The sequence below is a fragment of the Acanthochromis polyacanthus genome, chromosome 1 (assembly GCF_021347895.1).
Source record: "Acanthochromis polyacanthus isolate Apoly-LR-REF ecotype Palm Island chromosome 1, KAUST_Apoly_ChrSc, whole genome shotgun sequence".
In the NCBI taxonomy this organism is placed as follows: domain Eukaryota; kingdom Metazoa; phylum Chordata; class Actinopteri; family Pomacentridae; genus Acanthochromis; species Acanthochromis polyacanthus.
The window spans coordinates 59,531,832-59,557,587 of NC_067113.1; the positions used below are offsets into that span (position 1 = coordinate 59,531,832).

The 25,756-nt window shown below is 38.4% G+C and overlaps 1 protein-coding gene across 8 annotated transcripts in view; it reads right to left on the reverse strand.

Moving 5' to 3' along the window:
- Nucleotides 1-25,030, reverse strand: part of rab3ip (RAB3A interacting protein (rabin3)) — a 35,670-nt gene extending 10,640 nt beyond the window's left edge. For 4 of the 8 annotated variants that reach the window (XM_051955694.1, XM_051955830.1, XM_051955789.1 and 1 more), the window contains exons 1-9: nt 24,862-25,030; nt 15,388-15,531; nt 12,856-12,972; nt 8,515-8,669; nt 8,264-8,429; nt 6,816-6,911; nt 4,901-4,978; nt 1,586-1,789; nt 1,371-1,499 (exon numbers count right to left, since the gene is read on the reverse strand). In XM_051955694.1, the coding sequence (XP_051811654.1) occupies nt 1,371-1,499; nt 1,586-1,789; nt 4,901-4,978; nt 6,816-6,911; nt 8,264-8,429; nt 8,515-8,669; nt 12,856-12,945 (918 nt within the window). In that variant the 5' untranslated portion in view covers nt 12,946-12,972; nt 15,388-15,531; nt 24,862-25,030. The remainder of the gene's footprint in view (nt 1-1,370; nt 1,500-1,585; nt 1,790-4,900; nt 4,979-6,815; nt 6,912-8,263; nt 8,430-8,514; nt 8,670-12,855; nt 12,973-15,387; nt 15,532-24,861) is intronic. The other 4 variants (XM_022205779.2, XM_051955649.1, XM_022205778.2 and 1 more) reach the window with 3 other exon arrangements.
- Nucleotides 25,031-25,756: the final 726 nt, after the last annotated feature.

Consider the following 25,756-nt stretch of genomic DNA (forward strand, 5'->3'; position numbering starts at 1 on the left):
GCACGTTTAATTAAAAGAGGCGTTTAATGAGTCACGTGACTCTTCTTCTGCACAAAATGAACCAATCAGGTGCAGCTGCTTCAGTCAACAGGTTGTTTTAATCCAAAGCTACAAAGAGAACAAAAATTTACCACGCTGATATTATTTTTGATGGGCTTGGATGTGCAGTGTCTGACCCACTTTCTGTAGTTTTTGAGAAAAATGGATTCAAAGTTTAGCGTTCCCAGAATGTGTCACTGCAACACTATACTGGGGTTGTGGGTTAGACCACTTTGCCACTAAAATCTAGACCATAAAATATGACAAATTACATACAACTCAGTTGGGACATTTTGTGGGTTAGATCAGTGCTTCTGACCGCCTCATATTTTATAGTACTGATATGAAATATGTCAACCGCCATCTGTGAGGAGCGTGAAGTCTCCGTGTTGAAACAGTGACCTTTACCTTGAATTTTTATTTGGGGAAAGAATAAATCAAGTGTTATCCATCTGTTAGGGTCCATGTGACATGAATATCAGAATTTCCTCCACTTCAAATCATCAGGATCCTTCTGTTTGACCATCTCTGACTTGCTTGAAATGTTTTCATCAAATACTTTGGATGTTTGAAAGGGTATCTGTGAAATTTTAGCTTGATATATTAAATATTTTCTGAGATAATTGTTTAAACAATTGCCCGTAAACCCGCTTTTACCAGTTTTTGTCTGATTGTGCATTGTGGGAGTTTAACTAGTAAAGGGGCACCATGACAAAGACTTCTGTGACACTTAACGACCTGAGAGATGAAAGTTTTTTTCATTAAGAAATAAAAAATAAAAAAATCACCCAATGACTTTCAGCAGGTTTTTTTTGGCACATTCAAATTTGAGGCAGTTTGAACAACAATATGTCAGAAACTATTAAACCTGAAATTTTTACTGTTATTTTTCATCATGTCATCAATTCAGAATCTGTAATATCGGGCAAGTAGATCAAACAATCTTTAATTATAGCTGAAGTCAAATATTAAAAAAGCTGATGCCATTAGATATAGTCCGATGAGGGCTATTCCATCTCAAATCATAACATTTTGGGAAAAATTCTGCTCAGCAGATGTCTAGACTGGACTTATGAGAGAAGGCACTTTGTTCTTCACAGATGATGCTCTGGGGCAAAAACGCTGTTTACCAAGTCAATTAATCAGAGCAAATATCTAAAGCTGTTTACACCAAATACTGGGAAAAATTTGTAAAATCCTGCACACTGTAGAAACTCCTACTGCTTCTAATTGCTTTTATGATTCCTTGGATTTGATGCACTTCTTTGAAAATGTTCTCGTGTTTCATGTTTATCGTTTTGCACCAAAATATCACATCCATGAATTCGTACCTCGCTCTTGCTGAAGGTGAGGCAGGGGTAGATGTCCTCTCGGTAAACTCTCTCTAGGAAGCAGCAGCTCCGGTCGAGCGTCGGTTCTTCCTTCCAGGCCTTGAACTCACCGAATAGCTGACCGTCTAGCTGCATGTGAACGACGATGAACGTCACACGGTGAAGCTGCAGTTATTTATTGTCGTTTTATTGTGTTTACTGAGTTGCATGTTTACCTCTCTACACTCCCGTACGATGGGCTGCGTGGCCGACGGGTCGGGCTGGGTTCCTAAGACGGCAGAGGAGGTGCTCTTGTTCCTGCTGTGGCCTTTTCTGAAGGGAGTCTTTACTCCTGCAGAGGGAAGTTCACCAACGGGGGACGTAGGGGAGGAGAGGACCAGTGTCTTCAGGGCCTGGACCTCAGCCTGGAGAACGTCGATCTGAACAGGACACAGAACAGAATCAGAATTACTTATACAAGGAATCTGACTTGGAGCGTGAGATGGATGGGTGGATCGGTGGCAGCAGTAATGTCGGCATTGTACCGAACTCTCGATTTACCAGTCCATCTACGTTCCAACCCTCACCTATGGCCAGGAGCTCTGGGTAGTGACCAAAAGAACAAGCTCATGGATACAAGTGGCTGAAATGAGCTTCCTCTGTAGGGTGTCTGGGCTCAGCCTAAGAGATAGGGTGAGAAGCTCAGACATCCGGAGGGAGCTCAGAGTACAGCCGCTGAACTTTTGATGTCGCAAGGCAGCAGTTAGGGTGGTTTGGACATCTGATTCGGATGCCTCCAGGTAGACTTCCTCTGGAGGTCCGTGATAGCTGTTCTGGGCTTCGGGGTCCTTCACACTTGCATGTTTGATCAGGTCTCGCTAGTTCCTGTCGGGTCCCATTGTAGACAAATGATGTGACCCAGCAGAATGTGCTGAGACTCTCTACATTAAACTCATTCTCTTTCACTAGTATCATCTTCCAGCCTATTCTATTCTATTCTATACTGTTAAGACATCCACAATTATGGTGTTCAATACCGTCTGTTTATTCATTTATTTATTGAATCTCTTCTTTTTGTTTGTTTTATTGATGGGTAATTAGTAGTTGGGAATAACACAGCACCTGACACTCTTCACTTGTAACAGCACTGCTTGTTAGTTCCTGTCCCTGTTCGTCCTGTTTCATCCTGTCCACCCTTTGTTTTCCTGCACATCACTGATGTGTAGCACTGCCCTCCCTGGCTCATAATAGTGAATTCTAATAAAGAATATCAGCTTAGCTTTCAGGGAGGGCTGGTGATGGTCAAATGCATGCACTAAATATTAAAATATTTGGCTGCAAGACTAAAATATGCATTAATCTCATAAAATGTTGACACCCCTTTTGTGGAGTTGAGAATGAGAATAAATGCACACAAATTAGAAAAGAAAAAGAAAGATCTTGTTTTGAGTTGAATTTTTAAAGAAAACTCAAAATAAGTTTAACCCTCATGTTGTCTTGTAGGTCAAATTAACCTGTTTTAAAGTTTGAAAATGTGGAAAAAAAATATTTTCAGTGAAAATTCTGATGTCCACATTTTCAACATTTTTGGGAAATCTTTGAACAATTTTTGGTGGAAAAAAGAAATGTTAAAAATGTTTCTGAAGAACATTAACACACAAAAAACAACCAAAATCCAGCGAATTTCGCTTAACTTTGGTTGATTTTTTTTCTGAATGTTTGTTACGGCCACCAGTATTGGTGTGCCGTTCGTTCTGAGGTGGTGCTTTGTTGGGCCTTCTGTGTGGGAGAAGTTTGTGTGTGGGTGCAGCTGTGGCTTGTTGCAGAGTCTTTTGGAGCCCCAGCTGCCAGCCGTTTCAGCTGACGACCGAGTTGATGACAACCTGCACTCTCGTCTGGTTCTCCCCGCCCTCCGGCCGTCCTCATTGGACCACCCTCCAGCTCCTCCTCCTCCGACCAACCAGAGGCAGCCAGGCACCACACCTGCTCACTATAAAGCACCACCATACCATCAGTCTTGGTGGCTGGTGTTTAGACCAGTCCACCCTGGTGCTCTCTGTTCCGTGGTTCTGTGTACCTTTGTGTGGTCTTTCGGTCTGGAAGCACTTGTAGTTGTGCTCCAGACAACTCTGACCTTTTGTTAGCAGCTTTTGTTTAGTGTGGAGACTGAGGCTCCACTTGTGTAGTTGCTAACTTGGTATAGAAACCACTATATATGCTGAGCTTTCGTAAACTATGCTCATTATGCACATCGTTCCGGAGGCACCAGTTTTGTTTAGTTTGTTTGTACACCTTTTGTATTAGTTTCTGTTGCTGGTGGTGGGTGTTGCTTCTGTAGTTCTGTTTGGCTAGGGAGTTTAGTTGTTTTCTTTGTGTTTAGTTTAGTTGTAAACTCTGTTAGCCTTCGTTATGTTTTATTCTGTTCTTTGTTTTAGCAACACCCACCAGTCTTGTGTTTCTTTCGTTGTCACCTTTTTCGTTCCCTTTTACTACTAAGCAATAAATCCCTTCATCTAAACCAATAACATCTGGTTATTTTGTTGCATCCAGCCAGCCCCTAGAGGTTGGATCGTAACAATGTTCTTAAGAAAATATTAGAAGTTTTACTGATATATATGGAATCATTTTAGATATTTTTACTCATTTTTTGGAAAATTTTTACTCATTTTTTAAAAAATTTACAAATATTTTCTTGCCAAATTTGGGGGATTTTTTTTTAAAATAAAACTTTTAAGGAATTATTAGAATTTTCTTCCTGAAGGTTTTTGCAAATTTTCAGAAATTTGGGGGGAATTTTTGGCTGATTTCTTTTGGAATTTTTTTCAGACAAGGAAACAATATTTTTTGGTGCCGTAAATGAAGACAACAGGAGGGTTAATACATCTCAAATTAGGATGTTACATGAAAGCAAAAATCTATTTTTGAGTGAAAAACTGCTTTCTTTTAGCATGTGTGGCTTATTTTAAGACACTTAAGCTTGACAATCCTGGTAAAATATACCTTAAAATAAGCTACTTTTGAGATCTCAAGATTCTAAATATCATATCTTATTTCAAGAAATATTACCAAGCCATTTTCACTTCTTCTATTGGCAGATTTTTTTCCACTTATTTCAAGCTAAAAGTTCCTTGAAATACATTTTTTTCTTGTTTTGAGAGGGGCATTTTTTCCAGTGTGTGTCTTTTAAGATACTTTTCCAATCCAGCTGAAATTTCTCTAATAATGCTTTCTGGTTGATGGAGGTCTTTCTTCATCTTGCTCAGAAGGTCTGTAGACTTTTTTTTTTTGATGTTGTATGAATAAATGCTGCACAAGAACTCTTATTTACACCATCTGTTATTCCTCTCTAGTCATTCACAGGAACATCAGCATCAGTGAGATCAGATGTCTTTTAGACTTTAGTTTGGTTGTGCAGCTGACATGAAGAGATTCCCTCAGTCATAAAAGCGGACCAAATGCAATTACTTCAGCTCCCAGAAGTCGCACCACATCTGCATCTTTCTGAGAATTTCACGCCCAGTTAAAACCTTGACAGGATTCAGTGTGGTCACCTTGCCCAGGGCTTCTTTCAGCTGCTTCTCAGCATTCGCCTGCTTGACGTTTGCTTCTCTCACCATCTTGTGAGCCTCCTGGAAAACACAAACGAGACACTTTTAGAAACATGCACATCAGGGATGAGGTCTTTATTCTGACATTGAAGCGGCGTCAACACGAGCGTAAATTAAAGGAACAGTTTAAAACAAACACCACAAAACGATGAAGCTACTAAATGCTGCTTCTTTTCTGCACACATGTATAGAAGCTACAGAAACTCAAACAGTTCCAACACCACGAGATGAAAACACAGAGGAAAAACCAAAGGAAGAAGATGTTCTAAAGGCCAACAGATGGATTTTTTTTTTTAAATTTTCAGGTCTTTACTTGTTGAAAGTTTCTTTAAAATTAGATTAAACCTAAATGAACGGATTAAATAAATCGCATTTCATGGAGACATATCCAGCCAAAGAAAACTGGCAGCAACTTCCAAACTTAAAATGATTTAACTGAGGCCGAAACTAAGAAGTGTTGTATATTTTAATTAACGTGGCTATCATGTTATCACAGTATCTTTAACCAAAATGGGACATAATCAGATGTGTTGTTTGTTCAAGATATGTTGAGTATTTGAAGCCAAAAGAGCAGCAAATTGTCATATTTATTTACAAGCGATAATGGCATTGATTAAAGTGTTTTATTCTTATTTGTTATTGTTCATTTTACATTTATTATTGCTCATTATTCAGAATTTATTTATTCTAATTCTCCTTGGTGTCGTAAAGGGAGAGGATTCTGAATAATTTGTTAATCTACAGCATTATCTATCAATAATTGGTTAATTGACGACACAGATTACATATTATAGATATTAGCGTTGTGCTAGTACAGCTAGTTTAGTCAACACACACGACATGCCACTGATATGACATAAAAACGCTGCCCAAGTCGGTAGAGGCATGACTCAAACACATGAGCTCTGGTTGGAGGTCATTAAGAACCACAGAAGTCTTTGTCATGGTGCCCTTTTGCTAGCTAAACCCCCACAATGCTCTCTGTTTGCCAACATTAACTTCCTGTAGTCTGAGTGACGGCTCCTTGGGTCTCTGGTAACTTCTGCAGTATCAGTCTTTTGTTATTATGCTGAAAGATGGGACTTTTCAGGACAGCTTAAATGTTTATTCATATTTCGGTTCGCTCGTAATCAGAGAATATTTGATCTACTTGACCTATTGCAGATTGTGAATCATTGACATGCTGAGAAATAACTGAATATGTCAGATTTTTATCTTTAATAGTTCCTGAGATGTTGTTCAAACAGTCTGAAATTTAAATGTGCAGAAAAACGTCAACGGATGATTTTGTAATAATCTCGGAGGATATTTATTTTTGTTTGGTTTCAGGTTGTTTGTCTCATTGTTGTCCTTTTGTGTCTCATTTTTGTTATATTTTGTCTTGTTTCTGTTGTTTTTTTTGTCTATTTGTCTGTCATTTTGATCATAAAGTAAAATACTGTATTGTTCCGTTCCATATAGCTGTGACTAAATGTTTTGTTCCTTTGCAGATAAACAGTGAAATGTGGAAATGACAAACTGAGGAATAATGTTGTTGATATTGAACTTATTTTTCTTAAGAAATTTCAGTTTGTTCATAATGTTTTGCAAAAAGAGAATTCAATCAATGTGAACATCTTCAGAATGTATTTTCTTAAATTTATAGGTTATTATGCTGTGATTTTCCTGATCTGGTCCACTTGAGATCAAATCGAGTTCAATGTGGCTCCTGGAATAAAATGAGTTTGACACCCCTGATTTATCCAGCTGCTGCTAAAGAATTAACAAATCCTGCATCAGTAATGTTCGTGTTTCCTGTCCGGTTTCTGTCTGGCCTCAGGATGAAGGAATAAGGACAGACGGGTGAAGGCGAACCGACCTGGAAGAGGCTGGCGGTGAGTTCCTCCAGCTCCTGGCCGAGCTGATCTCTGACTTTAGACAACCTCTCACACTCCTCATCCTTCAACAGCAGCTCCTTACACACACACACACACACACACACACACACACACACACACGAAATAACACAAAAAAAAAAAACAAGGCGAAACAACAGAAAAACAATGGCCAAATGAACAAATCGTAGCATGGCAGCAACAAACGAAGAGATGAAGAAATAAAAATTAGTGTAATATGTGTGAAATTCCAGAATAAATCATAAAAAGGCACAAAAATTAGTTAAAAGATGCATTTAAATGAAATATGGAAAATTACATGATGTCGACCTGAGTGACACACACACACACACACTCAATCACAACTTCTAATCCCTTGTTTTTAAGACTGTACTGGTGTCTATCAGTGATGTTGAGGATATAAATATGAATATAAAGAGTCTTAATTTTGCTGTTTGCATTCATTTTTACTTGAAAATATGCATAAAAATATTTTAGAAAAAGGAAAACTAATGTGCCCAATTGGACTGTGACGCTACACGCTGGTCACCGACCAATCAGAGCTCGTGCAACCTGTGTGATGTCATCAGGAAGGAGGAGCAACAGTCTGACTTCCTGAAAAAATGTAAACAAAACGCTGCTAACTGTGATGTTAGAAGAGAAAAAAAAAAATAAAAGAAAACTGTATGTTTGTGTGTGTGTCAGTGCTGTGTTGTACATGTGTGTATGTATACATTTGTGACTATGTGTGTAAATGTATCTGTCTATTGTGTTGCGTTTCTGTATGTGGGGGTTGTGTATCTGTAATGTTTGCCCGTGTTGTGTCTGTGTGTGTTGTTGTGTTTTTTATGTGACAGTGTTGTGTGTGTGTGTGTCTTTGTGGTATAAGTCTGTATCTGTACATTGTGTGTTTGTCTGTGTGTGTAATGTGGTTTTGTGTCTCTGTATGTGTTGTGTCTGTATTTGTATGTCTGTTGTGTTATGTGTCTATCTGTCGTGTGCTTGTTGTGCGCCTTATTTACCCTCTAGGCCTTTTCCAGCTCCTCTTCAGCCTCTTATATCCTTTATCTGTTGTCTATTTTTGTGTATTGTATTGTGCGACTTTCCAAGTTGCGTGTCTGTTGTGTGGCCCTCTGTATTGTGTTGTGTTTATGTGTGTGCCTGTTGTGTTTGCGTCTGTTGTACATCTGTTGTCTTTGTGCATCTGTTAAGTTTGTGTCTCTGTTGTGCGTCTGTTGTGTGTCTTATGTACCCTCTGGGCCTTTGCTAACTCCTCCTTCAGCCTCTCGTATCCTTTCTCTGTTGTGTATTTATGTGTAATGTGTTGTGTTATGTATCAGATTGTGTGTTTGTATGTCTGTTGTGTTTGTATGTCTATGTTTGTTGTGTGTCTGTCTATGTTTGTTGTGTGTCTGTTGTGTGTCTTATGTACCCTCTGGGCCTTTGCCAGCTCCTCCTTCAGCCTCTCGTATCCTTTCTCTCTGACCTCCATCACTGAGGGGCTCCGGAGCCTTGACAGACTGTCACTCAGAGCGTTCATCTCCTCTCCGTCGTCTCCTAGGTTTCCCTCCCCTGACTCCGCCTCCAGTCCCGGGACGCTGTAACCATGGAAACCACACTTTCAGTCAAATCAAAAGCGGGAAGCTCCGACGTTAGCGCCGAGCCTCGGTGCGTCTGCGTTACCTTCCATTGTGGCTGTGTCGAGGCGTTGAGTAAACCGGCTGGGTGGGGAGCTGGTCGGCCCTCAGGCCCGGAGGAGGAGCTCCCAGACTGTGGGTCCGGTACAGGGAGGTGGGCGGGGTGCTGTGGCGGGCCGGGGGGCGCTGGTCCGCTTGGTTCTGGAGAACAACACGGAGATCCAATGAGGAAAGGGACATTTATCAGGTTGAATTTATAGCAAATTTGCAAAACAGAGGTCTGGAGGATTTCTCTCAGACTGCACGCTTACTTGTAGTTTCTAGAATCTCTAAAAGTAGAATGGGAGGCAGAGCCTTCAGTTATCAGCTCCTCTCCTGAGGAACCAGCTCCCAGTTTGGGTTCTGGAGGTGGACACCCTCTCTATTTTGAAGACCAGGCTTAAAACATTCCTTTTTTAAAAATCTTACAGTTAGGGCTGACTGGGTCACCCTGATATGAGGGGGTCAGCTGGAGTCTTCTTTTTTGACGTCCCTTAGTTCTGCTGCTATAGGGCTAGGCTGCTGGGGGACCTCTCTGGATGCAATGAGCCCTTCTCTATCTACCTTTATATTTAATATATATGCTGCATTGTATTCACTCTGTTTCCCCCTGTGCTATTTCTCCGAGTGTCCCTGGTCCCAGAGCTGGATGCTTCAGATCTGTGGTTGCTGTCCCACCAGCTGTTCTAGTCTCCATTATGTCCACTGTGGGATGCTGCTGCTGACCTTCCTCCAGCCCATAATTTTACTACCAGCTATGTATGTAGAATATTCAGTGCCAGAGCCTTTCACCATAACAGTAAACTATGATTAAATTTCAATGTTAGCTTCTACTTTGTATGTATCATCTATCTTATCATACACGTATCCAACTGTGTGTTATATGTTTCTTTGTTCCCCAAACCCCATCTTCTCCCGTCCCTCTTTCTCCCTCTCCTTCCTTCATCCCCTCTTCCTCTTCTGTCCCTCGCAACCCGCCGGCCAGCAGACAGATGGGTCCCCCCACATAAAGGGCCGGGTTCTGCTCAAGGTTTCTTCCCAAGGTTTCTTCCCTATTAAAAGGGTGTTTTTCTTTTTTCTTGCCACTGTTGCCTTACGGCTGCTTTGGGGGTTCATACGGGTTCTGTAAAGCGTCTTGAGACAATCTGACCTGTAATTGGTGCTATATAAATAAAATTGAATTGACAATGTACAAAGAAAGTTCAACAAATCCAGGCTTTATATTTGTTATCTGGTTAAACTAAACCTAAAAACTCCAGTTACCTAAATGAGTAGATGAAGCCTGCAGATCAGAGGCTGAACTATGAAGACAGTTCAACATAGTCAGACTTTCTTTGTGTAAATCAGCTCCACAAACAGTAAAACATCAGTCAGAGTGAACAGGTATGAAGGTGGTTTTCGACTTTCTTTAACTCATGTTTTCTGTTTCAGACTCACATAAAAGGAGACGTTGAACAAATCATGTGACTCGTCTTCTGCATAAAATGAACCAAGTTATTTTATCGATCAATACAGCTGATTATTGATAACACCTGGGTGCACAATTAAACTATTACATTTTAAACTTCATAATATTTAAACACAGTATTGTACTGAAGTGCATTTAGGTCTGAAACTGTCCCATAATGCAGGATATCACTGTAATTTTAAGCCAAATCAAAGTGAAATCAGTGTTTAAGCCAAATCAAACTATCAAACTGATTGAACATTCTCTGTCATAAAACCAGTACAATGATCAATGCTCTAATTTGATCTATCAGTTGCAGTACCAGCATGTAAAAATGACCACACTTGTCTTAGAAATGTGTCTTTAGCATGTTCAGTAATTGAAAAACAGCATTGTTTTTGCTTTTTGTGACTCATAATGAACCATCTGCAGTGTGGGACCTTCGCGCTCGTCCGCTCGTCCGTAGCGACCTGAAACTCGGCCGGGCGACTCGTCATTACGATATCTACATTCTTGCTCGTCCGCCCTGACGACCGCCGCTCAGAAAGACATATTAAACTAGAAAAGCACTCGAGAGTGCAGACCTCTAGCCTAGCTTAGCTAGACTGTATTCCCGTTATAAGGGATATACGGGAATACGGTCTAGCCCTCCTCCATTGACACATTTTGACAGGTTTTCAAGCTCCGAGCAGATCAGACCGAACCAATCAGAGCACCAGAGGCGGGAGTTAACAATGCGTCATCTTCAGGGCCGAGTTGGCGACCGCAACAGAGCGAGGTTTCTCTCGTGCGCTTTCCTCTGTTTTGCACGGGCTGAATTTGTCCTTAAAACCTCAACAAGAAGCAGCTCTTAAAGCTTTTCTTTTTAAAAAGGATGTATTTTTAATTCCGGCAGGCTGTACGATAGAATGCGTAATGCTGCCCTCCACTGTTGAAAGGGAGAGCTTAGATTTTCCTCAGGATCCCTGTACGGCGAAGGAAGCTGTTAAAACTACAAAACATCATGGCGGAAAGGCAATTGTTAGGTCGCTTAGTGATTGCGTCACACATGTGTTACGCTGATTGGCTCTCTCCAATTCAAGCTGTGATCGGTAGTCCCGCCTCTGGGCTAGATTTTGTTCAATGGAGCAGTTCCAGACTGACTTTATGTGTATTTGTAATACACAATATAAAGGCTGTCTCGTCCCCAGGCAAGCAGACCTCCGCCAGGCCATCGCTCAATTGTACAGATGACCAATCGGAGTTTGTTTGTCTGTCTGTCTGTCTGTCTGTCTGTTAACAGCATAACCCAAAACGTAATGGACGGATTTAATTTAGTTTTAACAGTTTGTGCACAAAGCATAACATGCATGTACAATGTAACAGCACAGTGTTTTGACGCACGCACATAACGGTAGCGTTGTGCGCGCGTGTGACGGTACCGTACGCGTCGCCGCCGCTTCGTTTCGTCGGTCCCGACTCGCTCGGGCAGCATGAACCGGCCGCGCTGAATTCGGCCGTCGCCCGGGATCTTTGTGCACAAAGCATAACGTTCACGTACAGTGTAACAGCACAGTGTTTTGACGGCGGCGCGGCTGCACGCACGGAACGGTAGAGTTGCGCGTCGCCACCGCTTCATTCCGTCGGTCCCGACTCGCTCGGGCAGGCCGAACCGGCCGCGCGGAATTCGGCCGTCGCCTGGGATCGATACGGCGACCTCTGTCTGTACAAGTGAGAGATGGCCTGGCGGCCATCCCTGCAATTGTCCTTCGACCTTCAAAAAAATCCTGGATCCAGACGGTGATCCGGATCACCTCCAAAATCTAATCGATTGTTACTTTTGCTCTTCCGGACATCCTGTACACATTTGGTGAAAATTCGTCCATGACTTTTTGAGTTATGCTGTTAACACACACACACACACACAGACACACACACACACACACACACACTCCGGTGATTACATAACTTCTCCTTTCTCAACCTGCAGGAGGCTGCCATCTTGTGTCATTGCGCATCGCTTTCGCGCAGGTTTCAGTTTCCGGTTGGGGTTCGTGTGGATGTTGAGCGATGTCGATTCCGACTCTAACCATTTATTTATATTTATTGCTTCGGTTCCCAACTTTCCTTAGGGGTCTCGCTTCGATCATTGAATGACAGTAGAGAGGGGGCTATGATGGATAATGAAGAGTTTCATTTCCGATTTTTCTTATTATTCGATGTTTGGAGGTTCGATTCCCACATCTCCACACAGGTCTCAGTTTAGATCACACAGGTTATTAGGGCAGACGCTTGGGTTTTGTTATCAAGGAATATTCTCAGGGATGATGTGGTCTTAGGACTTTTTTGGTATGACATTTTTGTGATTTTTTGTGCTAACTAAGAGACTTTGTGCTAACTATGTGGAGATACATACAGGGGGTGAAAAACCCCAAAGCTGCCAAGGACAGCTCTGAGTCTGAGGATGCTGGTCAAGCTGCTGATGCTGGTGTCAGTGATGATGTGCAACTTTCAACATCTGCATCTAAAAAAAGTGACTTTTTAATCAATTTTATTTTTTGCTTCAACTAAAAAAAAACACCGCGAATTACGGACGACCAGAAATTTGTACGGACTACCAAAAATTTGGATTTGGCAGGAGTTGGTCGTCCGTAATTTGCTGTACGGACGACCAAGGATTTTGACGAAGGTCCCACACTGCATCTGGTATGTGTGATGCACCTAAAAGCAGCTTAGTGCAAGAGTTATTTAACACTCTGATATAGTTTTCTAATCCACGAGATGACAGGGTTTAGTTTTATAATTCCAGGGTGTAAAACGGTCTGTAATCTTTGTTTATCACACATTTAATTGTCCGATTCGTCACAAGTAGATCCTGAAGTCTGCTAACATAGAAAGACATCTGCCTGAGGAGGAACCTACCTGGAGGTCAGGTGTGGTGGGCGAGGCCAGGTTCACCTCGTGGAAGCCCTCCAGAGTCTCGGCATTGTTCTGACCGCTGCTGCAAGCCATAGCAGCTGCTCTCAGACATCATACGGTCTGCAGACGACAAACCGCTGTTACTACCAGACGTTGTTCTCACTTTAAGACCAGCATGAAAGCTGAGAACCGAACAGAGGCAGAAGGAGGCCAAGCGAAGGCTCCAGACAATATTTCCCTCCCTGTGAGACCCCAATAAAAAGTCTGTCATCCAGTCAGAAACCCTTTTGAATAACTTCAGAACGTAGCATTAAAAAGATCTATGGCTAATAAACTGACTGGAAGAAATGAAAGACACAATATGCAGCGTTTGCTCTGATTTCAAGTGTTTATCTTTAAAGTGCAGTATTTTTTAAAAAAGATGGTAATCTAGCAGCATAAAAACCAGAATTAAAAAAAAAGAACACTAAAAAAAATTTCACAAAGGAAAGAAAAGTGAAGATCTGTTACTACCTGTTAAAACATGTAAAATAACTATTTATTTTTAATATAAATATTTTTATCTTTCAAATACCAGCGTATATCTGTAAAGTAATGATGTCTTTGGTTGATTTAAATGCAGCAAAATTACATAATTTTACAGATAAATGCTGTAAAACAATTTTATAGACTGTTAACGTGGACATAAGTGTTAATAAAAAAAGGTAGTGTCTACAGATACGGACCCGTACCCGTAGCCTGTGGCCTACGGATTCGGCACTTTCCCTTATCATCAATATTAATGAGACGCACATGAATATTAATGAGCTGTCTGATGAACATGCTTTGTGATTGGCTGGTAATCCGACGTACATAAATATTAATGAGCCGGCTTGGTAATCCGAGTGATGAAGGCGCTTCCGTGATTCGAGGTGAATCTGCGTGCCGAGCCTGTCATGTCAGTCATCTGCTGTTCTCTTTTCTATCATGCATAATGTCTTATAAATATCATTATCTGACTTTTTCACGGACAGCGATTTGGGGGTTGAAATCAGCACTACTATTAAAAATAGCAAAACTTTTTATTCACGTGACCCTGTTCTAATAAAGCACAAACGGCAAACAAAACAAATGGCGGAACTAACTGCCAGCAAACTACAAGTATTTTTTTACCTTCAAAAGTAGCGACAGACATATTAACAACCTAAACAAAACCCTGACGTATTTTCTACGTCTGTCAACACAGACACTGTCACAGTCACTTTAATGTTAGCGGACTCTGTTGAATGGCTAAGTTACATCACCACAAACAAATCTCACAATATCACAGTAAATCGAGTTTGTGGGATTTTTTTAATTCATGCCGAATTAAAGAGCTGCTCCTCACCATTCACGAGTGTTTGTTTCATATTCGACATCCTTAACTTTATCTTGTAAATTAGCGTCCGAAATTAAATGGGAACATTTGCAATGGAGTTCGTCAGCCGCTTCCACCACTGAACGCGGTAAACTAATTAATAGGAACTGGACTTCAAGCAATTTAGACACGGCGTCTAAAAGCGTAAAAACTACATTGTCTAAAGTGTGAGAGGAGACGGTGTATTTTTGGTTAAATTATACAATGTTCACCGTCAAAGTCATTCATATAAACTGCCTGTAATGTGCAGCAAATAGTAGTTAACCGGCGCCAGCTCTTCAGTGACCTTAACGGGTCCGTACCTCTAGTACAGATGGTACGGGTATGGGTCAGTACCTGTAGCATCAACCATAAAAAAAACATGCCAACACTGTTAATATATGAATTAACACATTTTGAATGTATTTTTTTTATTATGAGCGAGAATTTACCAAAACAGAGAAAATCTGTCAAATTATTATTTTTTCATTCTTAATATAAATATATTTATTTTCAAATAGCATATATTCATTGGTTGATTTAAATGCAATAAAATGGTGTAATTTTATGATTAAACAATGTTATATGGGCATTGGTTGCAGTTTTGGTCTCTTTTTTTTTTTTACAGATAACATATAGATTACCTCCTTTACCACTATGATTTTACAAGGTATTATTTTTAATTTTAAAAAACTATAAAAAATTAATAGAAATATATTTTTTCAATTAAATAACATATCTGTAAAATAACATCTTTAGGTGATGCAAATGCAGTAAAATGATGTAATTTTACAAGAAAATGCTGTAGAACAACAAACTAATACAGAATATGTTCACTAAATATCAAAGTATTTACAGCTTTAGCATTTTTCTGCAATTTTACAAGTTATTGCTTGTTCAACAACTGTAATTTGTTCAAGAAAAAACACAAAAAAAGGTTTAAAAACATTAACACTATACAGTACACTTCATATTTGCTAATAGGACGTGTTTATTGTCAGTTTTTTTCAAATAATTTGATGACATTAAATTTAAAACTGCATTACTGGAATTCCCTTTAAGTTGTGTCCTAACAACAACAAAAAAAGACATTTTTTAAGAAACAGTTAAAAAAAAACTAAAGCCAGCAGAGAGCAGTTCAGAGTGTTGGTTTATTTTACCATTGTGCTGCTGCAGATGGAGGCTGGAGGATCAGATGGAGGATCAGATGGAGGTTCAGTCAGTCAGATGTCATCAGACCAACAGTCAGTGAAACCAGGTTTACAGGTGAGCAAGAGATTAAACAGGTAAAGGTCGCCCTGAACCTGAAAGATAAACAGAGGAAGCATTGTTTTATTGTTATAGATCATTACAGAAGGTTTCATTATAACTCATCATATAACTCTAAATGAGATAAGGGTTTTATGGCTGATACTCTTTGTAGGCTTGTGGTTGGTTGATTGTGTGCGGTTAATTGTTTAGTTGGTTGCTAGGTTGGTTGTTTAAGGCCTTATCCACACGAAGACGAATTTGCGTGTCATCCACACGAAGACGGCATTTTGGGGGTCTGTAAACGATCATTTTTGAAACCAGGTTCCAGAGTGGAAAGATTTTGAAACGCCGTATACACATAGACTGTATATAAAGTGGACGTAGCATCTGGCTCCAAAATTGAAGCCAACCCGGAAGTGTCAAAAACTTGTAATATCACGCCGTCCGCTAGGGTTGGCTCCAAAAAGCTTTTGCTCCATAGACCCCAATTCATTTTCGGAAAAAATAAAATTTGATAGACTGATGTTCTACAGCTCAGGAAGTAGCAAAATCCGGGCTTCATTTTCTCAGCGTTGAAACCAACGGGTGACGTCACGGTTAGTTCACGCCTGCGTATACGCAGCTCCGTGTTTACTGGCTCACCGCTACTTTTAAGATACGCTTGCGTTATAGTTTCGTATCTTCATTGACATGCATGCGCAGTTTCATAACTTCATTGACACGCATGCGCCACACACGGCAACGACAACAACAATGGCGGCGTACAGTGTAGCAAATGTGCTGATGGTTAATTGTTTGGTTATGGTTTACTGGTTGGTTGGTTGCTGTGTTTGCTATTTGTGGTTGATTTGTTGGTCAGTTTTTGGTGGCTGGTTGTTTGTGGTTAATTGTTTGGTTATGGTTTACTGGTTGGTTGGTTGGTTGCTGTGTTTGCCGTTTGTGGTTGATTAGTTGGTTGGTTGGTTCTTTATTATTGGTTGCAGTTGGTTGGAGGAGAAATTGCAGTGTTGCAACAACAATTAACATTGCAAAAACACTATTTTAAAAGTGTTTAAAAAACACTATTTTAAAAGGACGTACTAGACTTTAAAAAATCAGAATAAAATAGAAATAAAAAGAGGTAGTACAGATGTAGAAAGAAGTTTTTAATCTGATCAGTGATTATTAACTTTAACACAGGTGAATAAGAACTTAATACACACCTGTAACTATTTTTTTTTACTTTGCAAGGCTGCATGAAAGACAGTATTGAATATTTTTGCTGATAACAATCTTATCATGGAAAGATGGCACCTCAGAGGACCTGCAGTTACACATTTCCAAAAGTTTATGATCTGGTTTATTATGGAGATTAAACTGTTTGGGGTCAAATTTCAGCAGACGGACTGGAGGTTCTTGTTAAAGACAGCAGAGACTGAAACTCATGTTGATACCACAGATCCTCCATTATTAACCACGCCTGACGAACGTCAGCGGGGTTACTGCATTCGGTGCGGTATCTGGCTGGGTAAGTATGTATGTAAGTATGTATGTATGTATGTGGCTATGTCCATTCCGATATCTCTGCAAGTGCTGAAGTCAGGATAATCAAACTTGGCACTGATGATCAGTCTAAGGTCCCCTGCTCAGTTGTGGAGTTACAGGTCAGCAGATCAAGTAGGAAGGGAGATACATACGATGATCAAAATTGATACATATTGCATCATTTGTATAGGGAGGACAGGGTTTTCGCCAGTAGAGGGCGTGGTTCTGCCCTCTACTGAGGGCTCGTCTAGTTACTGTTATCATCTTTGTGTTGTTTTGCGTCCTCAGCAGGAAGCTTCATCACACCGGTCCCACCTGCTCAGCCTGGTTGTGTTTACTGGGTGTGAGTCTAAACACACAAAAGGCTCAATTCAGCCACTTAAACACAAATAAAGTGACTCATAAAACCTGTCGTCACACCCTGAGTTCATTTAAAGAACACAGTCCAAGTGTTTCTGCATCATCACGACACATTCTTCTGCTCACGTTCGGCATTACGTTTGTCTGTAATCGCCAAAAAAACAACAAAACACTCCTCACTGTTAGGAGTTTTGTGGTTTGTAAAAAGGGACTAGTGGTGCATTCAAGGACAGTCAGTCATCTTTTACTTGTAGTTTTACAAACTTTAAAATCCCAGAAAATATCACTAACTTCTACTAAATATGTTTTTTTTACAATTGTGTGACCATTAAATGACACAGCTGCTGCATGTAAATCAGCTAAAATATAATAATTTTACAAATACATGACATTATTTTCCACCTCTTTGCAGTTTTTTGAGTAGTAATTAACCTGCTGATAGTTTAGCAAGCATTTATTCTGTATTCCAGAGAATCAATGAATAAAACAATTACCGAATGACAGAGACCCAAAGATTAATCAATTATTTGTCAAGTATCAAAATAATAACCAGCTGTTTTGATGAGCAATCTCTCTGAGTAAGAAAATCTGTCTAAATTTTTTGATTGCAGCTTCTCAGGGTTCTCGCCAGCGCATTTCAGCGTAACGGGCCGTTAAGACAGCGTTACGCTGTCGTAATGGGCCGCTACGCTGTCAGTTTAAAAGATTACGCTGTGATTAGGGCCACTACGCTGTTATTTTGACAGATAACGCCATATGCATTTGTTTTTATCGACTGGGTGCCTATCTAGGTTAATTTATGTCTCCCCACCTCAGCCGTACTTTCCTGTCGATTGACCCGTTCCCGTCTAAAATTAAGACCCCAATCTTGGGGTTACAATTAGCATGTCTCGGTTGTTTCCGTGATGCCATGTATGGTGAATAGTGACCTAAATCACGAGCATTTCGAGCATCTACGTGACGCTCATTGGCTGACATCTGGGTCGGCCGCTCGCGAAATCTAATGAAGGCTATTGCGCATGCGCATGCTCATGCACGTGCGCATGCGGGAGGACCTGCCATTACGCTGTAAAAAAATCCTGGTGAGAACCCTGCTTCTTAAATGCAATTAATTAATTCCTCATCTATGAACAAGACATTCAGCATGTTGGTTTTTTGGAAAAGCTGATGGACATTTTTCACCACTTTCTGACATTTTACAGACAACATAACTCATCAATTTAATAAAAACAAAAGCAATTGCTAGTTGTAAAACAACTGAATTCACTTTTTAAAATTTACTGACAACCTTTTCTGTTTATTGACTAAATTTAACTAAAATTTTATGTCACGAAGGCATTAAAATAGAGTTAAGTGTTTTTGTCAATTTAATCAGTGTTCTATGGACTCTAAAATCATTAAAAACAGCAATAATTTACATGCTGACAGCAAAAACTAAATCAAACAGTACAAACTGGATAAAATTGTGCATACTGTCCACACCATAAATAAGTGTTTTCACAAATGTGTGAGCTTGAAATCACAATTTTTGGATTTTTTTCACCATTTTTCTGAAATTGTATAGACAAAAACAACTCATCAATTTAAAAAAAACAAAAAAACGTAATTGTTAATTGTAGCACTGCTGTTTTCTGACAGGTTTTTCTGAAAAATCAACATTTATTCTGTATTCTAGTGATTTTAGCATCAGTGAATAAAAATATATCCTTTGATTGCAGCTTCTTAAATGACAGTAATTTTTGGTTTCTTTCCTTGTCCAAGAACAAGGCATTTGTTATGATGGTTTCTGAGAACGCTGATGGACATTGTTCATCATGTGCTGACATTTTACAAATAAAAAAACTCCACAAATTAATAAAAAATTAATTTGTCATAGCAAGCTGACTAGATTTAACTACAATTCAACTCCTCTGAGGCATTGAAATACAGTTATCAAGTTAAATGTTTAATATGAGGCAGAGTAGCGGATAAAACACTTCCACATTCTCTCTAGGACGTATTAAACATGATGATGGACACGTCTAACTCAGGTGAAACCCCACCTGCCTCCAACCAACCAATTCCCCCTCTTCCCTTCTGCCCGTCTCTATGGAAACGGTCCTGGAGAGCCCGCGGTAACCGGACCCGGTGGCCGAGGGATGCTGCTGAAGGATCCGGTTTCTGCTGCCGCCTGGTGAAAGCTCATTGTTGCTATTTACAGGGTTCAAACCGGCTTCAATTCATCCCCAAAACGCTGAAAAAAATGAGTTGACCAGGAGTCGAACCGAACAAACGAGGAAACAAAAAAACGATACCAGACGGCAGGAAAAACCAGAGAACTGATGAGTTCAGGTTTTCACTCCACAGATGAAGAGTGAAACAGTTTGTTGGCTCCATTCTAAACTTGGTTTCTGCGGAGTGGGTTCATTAAAATCCAACGAGTCATCCCTGGTTGTGTTTCATTGGTAAATATTACAGTTTAACCAGTATATTATTAATTTCAGAGCCAAGACCGACACCAAATAACCAATATTTAGAACTAAAACAGATTAAATCTTATAAATAAACAGCATGTGTTGGCAGTAAGGATCACTCAGACTACAGTTCATGTTAAAGCAGAGAGCATTGTGGGAGTTTAGCTGGTAAAGGGGCATTATGACAAAGACTTATGTGGTGGTTAATGACCTCCAACCAGAGCTAAGGCATCCAAAACATGATAAAATACACTAGGACTGCGTTTCCATAATTTAATAGCAAATTAAAATGTTTTACATTTTTTATGGTGTTTAATTTAAGCATTCACTGTTTTGTTAAATTACAGATAACAGGATTAATAAGGTTTAATTTACATGCTAACTGTAAAAATGTTAAAACTACAAAATTTTTAGAAACTGTAAACATTTAACCACAAAAACTACACTATTTTTTTGTATTTTAATAATAATAATAAACTTATTTATAAAGCACTTTCAAATTGCTGTTCATAGAGATAAAAACAATAAAAGAGATATCTTAGATTTTGTATTTCAATTAGCAAAATATCTCACTATTTTACAGATATTTGCCATTATTTCATAAGAAAATTATGTATATATTATCCTGAACTATTATTTTGCACATTTAAAAATCATTTTACATGCTGAGTGTTTAAGAAAAACAACTAAAAATAGAAACTGGGCAAAATTGTACATATTATACATATTAAGATTACATTTGTACATATGTGTGACCTTAAAATGACACTGTTTTACTGTATTTAAATTAAAATATCCTTATTATAAAGATATTTGCCATTATTTAAAAGGAAAATTTATGTATATTGAAGATTGGAAAAATGGTAAATCCAGTTTCTGAACTATTATCTTATTATCTTATTTTGCAGATTTAAAAATCAATTTACATGTTGAGTGTAAAATAATATTTTAAATAAAAATTGGCCAAAAATGTACATTTTGTCCACATTAAAAACACATTTTAACAAATGTGTGAAGTCAAAATGGCCCCGTCTTACTGTATTTAAATTAAAATATCCTTGTTTTGCAGATATTTGCTGTTATTTGCCACATTTTCTTAATTTTTACACATTACAGTACTCCATGATGTTTTTTACCGTTTCCTCCTACCAACACGTATTCAACAATTAATTGATTATTGATTGATGAAGCGGTTGACTCTTGGTTAAAGCCACTGTTTAAATCTGCATCCTTCAATTTTCTGGACTATTTTGTTAATCTTTCACTGTTTTATCACTTACAGTTATTTTACATTTTATTCTGTCTCTTACTTTAGAAAGATGTCACAGATCCTTCAAACAATATTAATAGTTAACAGAAGTACCAATAAATTACATGTTTCAGTCACAATAATGGATCAATCCAGAGTAAAGATGACGTTAGTGTTGTCTCATTTGCAGGTAAATCTTCCTTCAACATTCAGCAGCTGCAGCTAATTAATGCTAATTGCAGCGTATCCATTAGTGATCAGCTGATTGAACTCACTTTCAAAAACACAGAATCTTTATGAAATAAATCTTCCATTCTGTTCATTAAAAGTAAATTAAATGTCTCTGAATGTTTCCTTCTAGCTCAGATGCTCCTCTGTCCTCCAGCAGGAAGCTCCAGAAACTATTTACATAAAATTTGAATTACTCACCACCGCCTACTGCCTAATGAATAATGTATGTTTCCTTACGCTGCATGTTTTAGAGCGAGTGAAAGCTGCAGCTGGAGTGTAAACAACCCACTGTAAAGTCTGAACAACCTGCTGCTTCACAGATCAGACATCATATTATCTGACAAAATACTTCACTTTTTCAGGAATATTTATTGTCATTTTGTCTTTGTTAAATATTCACAGTAGAGACAGACATAAAATATAGGAAAAGGAGTAGGAAATTACTTATAAAGGTGTGATTAGTCAGGAATTCAAGGGATTTGGTAGAAAATATCATCATGATATTAATACTGGAGCTGCAGAAATTAGTCAGAGATCAGAAAAAGAATCAGCAGCTAGAAATCGGTAATAAAAATATGGAATATTTCATTTAACTTCCTTAGCACATTTAAAGAAATGTAAAATTCAGCCCTGGTCATCCTTCACATACCGGTAAAAAACCAACCAAATACTGATTATTTTGCAGGAATTTAACCTTTAAATGTTAGTTTGTTTAAACTGCACCCTGTTGCTTTGTTGTTTTTAAATTAAAAAAAAAAACATGAATGATTTTCCACAGAGTAAATACTAAAATTATGTCTGAAATGTGTCAGATATTCACAAAAAAACTGATTTCGAGGCACTATTATATTTGTGCAATGCAAGAATAAACAAAGAGTTCAACTCAGGCTCTTAACGACAAAAGTGCTAAAAAAAAAAAAAACACTGCCAGAAACATGCTGCATATCAATATTACTGTGTTACAGTTTTTAACCAACATCAGACCTGATCATAACTATTAAATGCTCATTAGTTTTCAGGATTTTAACCCCCTAAACACCAGTGTATTTACATGGAACCACTGCTTTTCTTTAGATTAAAAAATATTATCCATATATTAGGGGCTAAGATTTTATTATTAAAAAAAAATCAGTCTGCAATATTTCAATGATTAACAACAACATTGATTTTAGAGCATTATTAGTTTTTGGACAGTGCATTTAAAAAAAAAGCACACTCAGACCTTTAAAGACAGAAAATGCCTACATCAGAAACACAGGCAGAAAAAAAAGTACTTTCCACTTTCACATATTTAACCAACATCAGTCCTCAACATAACTACAAATATTCGTTAACTTCTCAGGATATAAACGCTCTAAATGCCAGTTTGTTTACATAATGCTGCATATGCTTGTTTTCTCACAATCCTGGCGGTACTGTGTAAACAAAATGACATTTAAAGGGTTAAAATCCTGAAAATGAACGATAAATTAACATTTGATGGCTGAAAAATAGTCACTGAACGTGGAAAATCTACACAACTATTTGTTCATTTTTCAGGACACAAACACTTTAAGTTCCAGTTTGTTTACGTAATAATATTGCTGTTTGTTATGCAAAGAAGGAAGCTGAATAATTTAAGTACTTCTTTTCTAATATTAAATTTTAAGATTTTTGAGTGACACAGTGCGGTATATATTTGGCATCATTTCTCTGTTTTCTTCATTAAAAATCACAGTGGTAATGTGCAAACAAAGTGATACTTAAAGGGTTAAAATCCTACAGATTAATTATAAATGAATATTTGATGGCTGACATAAAAATAGTCACTGAAAGAGGAAAATTAACAATAATAACTAATATTTGTGTCGCAGTTATTTTGATATGAACATTTTTGTCTTTAAGGTCCTGAATGTGTTATTTTTAAATCTGACTCTGTACAAATATATTAATGCATCAGAATCAATGTTATTCCTGGTCATTGACATATTCAACACAGTGATAATCCAGAACAAATATATATATATATATATATATATATATATAACTTTTTGTCTGTGATTAACAGCATTGATTCTCATGTGTTTTTATTTTTGTGTCGTGTCGGATTAATGGAAAGCCACATTCAGTGACTTAAAGACAAAACTGTTCATGTCAAAAACAAAGCCTGAAAATATCTTCTAACTTTTCCCTGATTAAACCAACATCAGCCCTCAACATAACTACAAATATTCATTTATTTTTCAGGATCTAAACACTTTCAAAGCCTGTTTGTTTACATAGCTTCACTGTTGTTTGTTATGAAAAAAGAGACCCTGAAAAATGTCAGTATTTCTATCTGATATAAAAGTTACGATGTTTTTATATGCTGTGTCAGATTAAAGAAAAGTCACAGAGGACCTTAAAGACAAAAACGCAATACATAGTGTAACAAAAATATTTAGCTTTTCTGAAAAATGCATCAAAAAAATTACTGATAGTTTAAGTTAATTGTTGTGTCCTCTATTATTTACTTTTTCTGATGCTGTTGTTGTTGTGGTATTTTGTCAGTGTTAGCATATTTAACACATTTTTTAAACATGGCAGGACTACAGGACTACATGCATTTCTATAATAAATTATTTTTCATACTTTTGCATTAACTAAGTAATATTCTAAATGAAATGAGCTGCCATGTCTGCAACAATCTGAGCTTCTACAACAGCCTCTCTGTTCATTCACATGATTTCCAGTTTAACAAACAGCTGACAGAGTTTTCTGATTCCTATTTTCTGTTGTCCGTCCAACCTGCAGTCACTTATCAGCCTCATATGACCCGAACAGACTCCGTGTTGTTCACCTGTTTCTGGGCTGTTAGGCGCCGTTAGCCGCCGCTAGCATGAGGATGCTGTTAGCCACATGCTAACAGCTGCAGCACCGTACGGGCGGACGGGAGGCTGAGAGCTAACCGCTGAAACGTGACACCTCGCGGATGAAAGATGCATGAAAGCGGCGTCTGTCGGCGGAGCTTCGGTTTCGCTGCAGCATTAAAGCTAACGATGAATTCACAGTCAGATTAGCAGCGCTAGCTAACGTTAGCTAGCCAGCTGTCAGCAGGTTCATTCAGAGGGAAGATTGTAGCATTCCTGCTAACGGTGACAGTTATATCAGAAAGAAATAAACAAAATGAACATGTGGAAACTATTCTAATATTTTAATAAAGAAAACATGTCTGGTTTTAATCCGAATATTTATCATTAGACCGTTGGAGGATTACTGATAATTATGAGGGTGATACCTGCTTCCAATACCGGCCAACCCACACAGCCTGACCACTGGAGATAATTCCTATAATAAAACTACCCAAACAGGGATGTATCGTGAATATAAATAAAAAAAATAACGTCAAATGTGCGTAAACTTGGACAGACTTGGCGTGTTTTTTTGCCAAATGTGAGGAAGCTGAGAAATACTACGACGCCGTCCGATAATGGACGCAGCTAGCTTAATGGTGCGTTTAATGTAGCCGAGCTAACGGAGCGAGTTCGTCCGACTCGCCGGATGAAAATACGAAAACACTGGTAACAGTGAGTAAACCGGGGACTCACCGGGGCTCTGTGTGTGGACGGCGGACGGGCCGGTCGGTCTTCCTCCCGGTAACGTGGAGAAAACAGCCCGAGAAGGAACCAAACAAACGGAGCCACCGTTGACGCAGAGCGGAGCGGGTTACGGGAGGTGCGTTCAGGGACCGCTGGGAATCTGGAAGACGATCAACAGCTTCTTGATGAGGCGACAACAGGTTCTGAAACTGCAGCCTAGCGACGAGAAATACTCAGTACAGGATCCAGACACCTCTGTACATGGAATTAGTGGTTAGAAACAACATCAACCAAAAATAAATGAATAGATAAAAATCATAATCATCAAAAAAATCATGTAGTTTAAAAAAATACACAAAAATAAAAGATAAAATAGATAAAGAGAAAAGTAACTTGTTCAAACAACATCAAAAAAACACTGCATTAATGTTTAGTTGAAATGCACAAAAAAGTTTTAAAGGATAAATAAAATAAAAATTTGTGTGAATTAGATGTGTTTTTTGCATTTTTTTTGGTTTGTTTTAGCTGTAATTTTTGTAGTTTTTGTGTGTATTGAATATATTTTTGTATTTTTAATGTGTTAGCTGTAGTTTTTTGTATTTTTGAGTGTATTAAATGAATGTTTATAATTTATCTTTTTGTATGCTTGTGGCTGCCTTTGTATATTAATTGTATTTTTGTGTGTTTTTGTATTTTTTGTGTGTATTAGCTATAGTTTCTTTGTATCTTTCGTGCATATTAGCTGTAGTTATTTTGTATTTCTGAGTGTATTACCTGTACTTTTTGTATATTTGTGTGTATTAGACATAGTTTTTGTATTTTTGTGTGTATTAGCTGTAGTTTTTTGTAATTTTGAGTGTCCTAGTTGTAATATTTTGGACTGTTTGTGGTTGCTTGTAGTTTT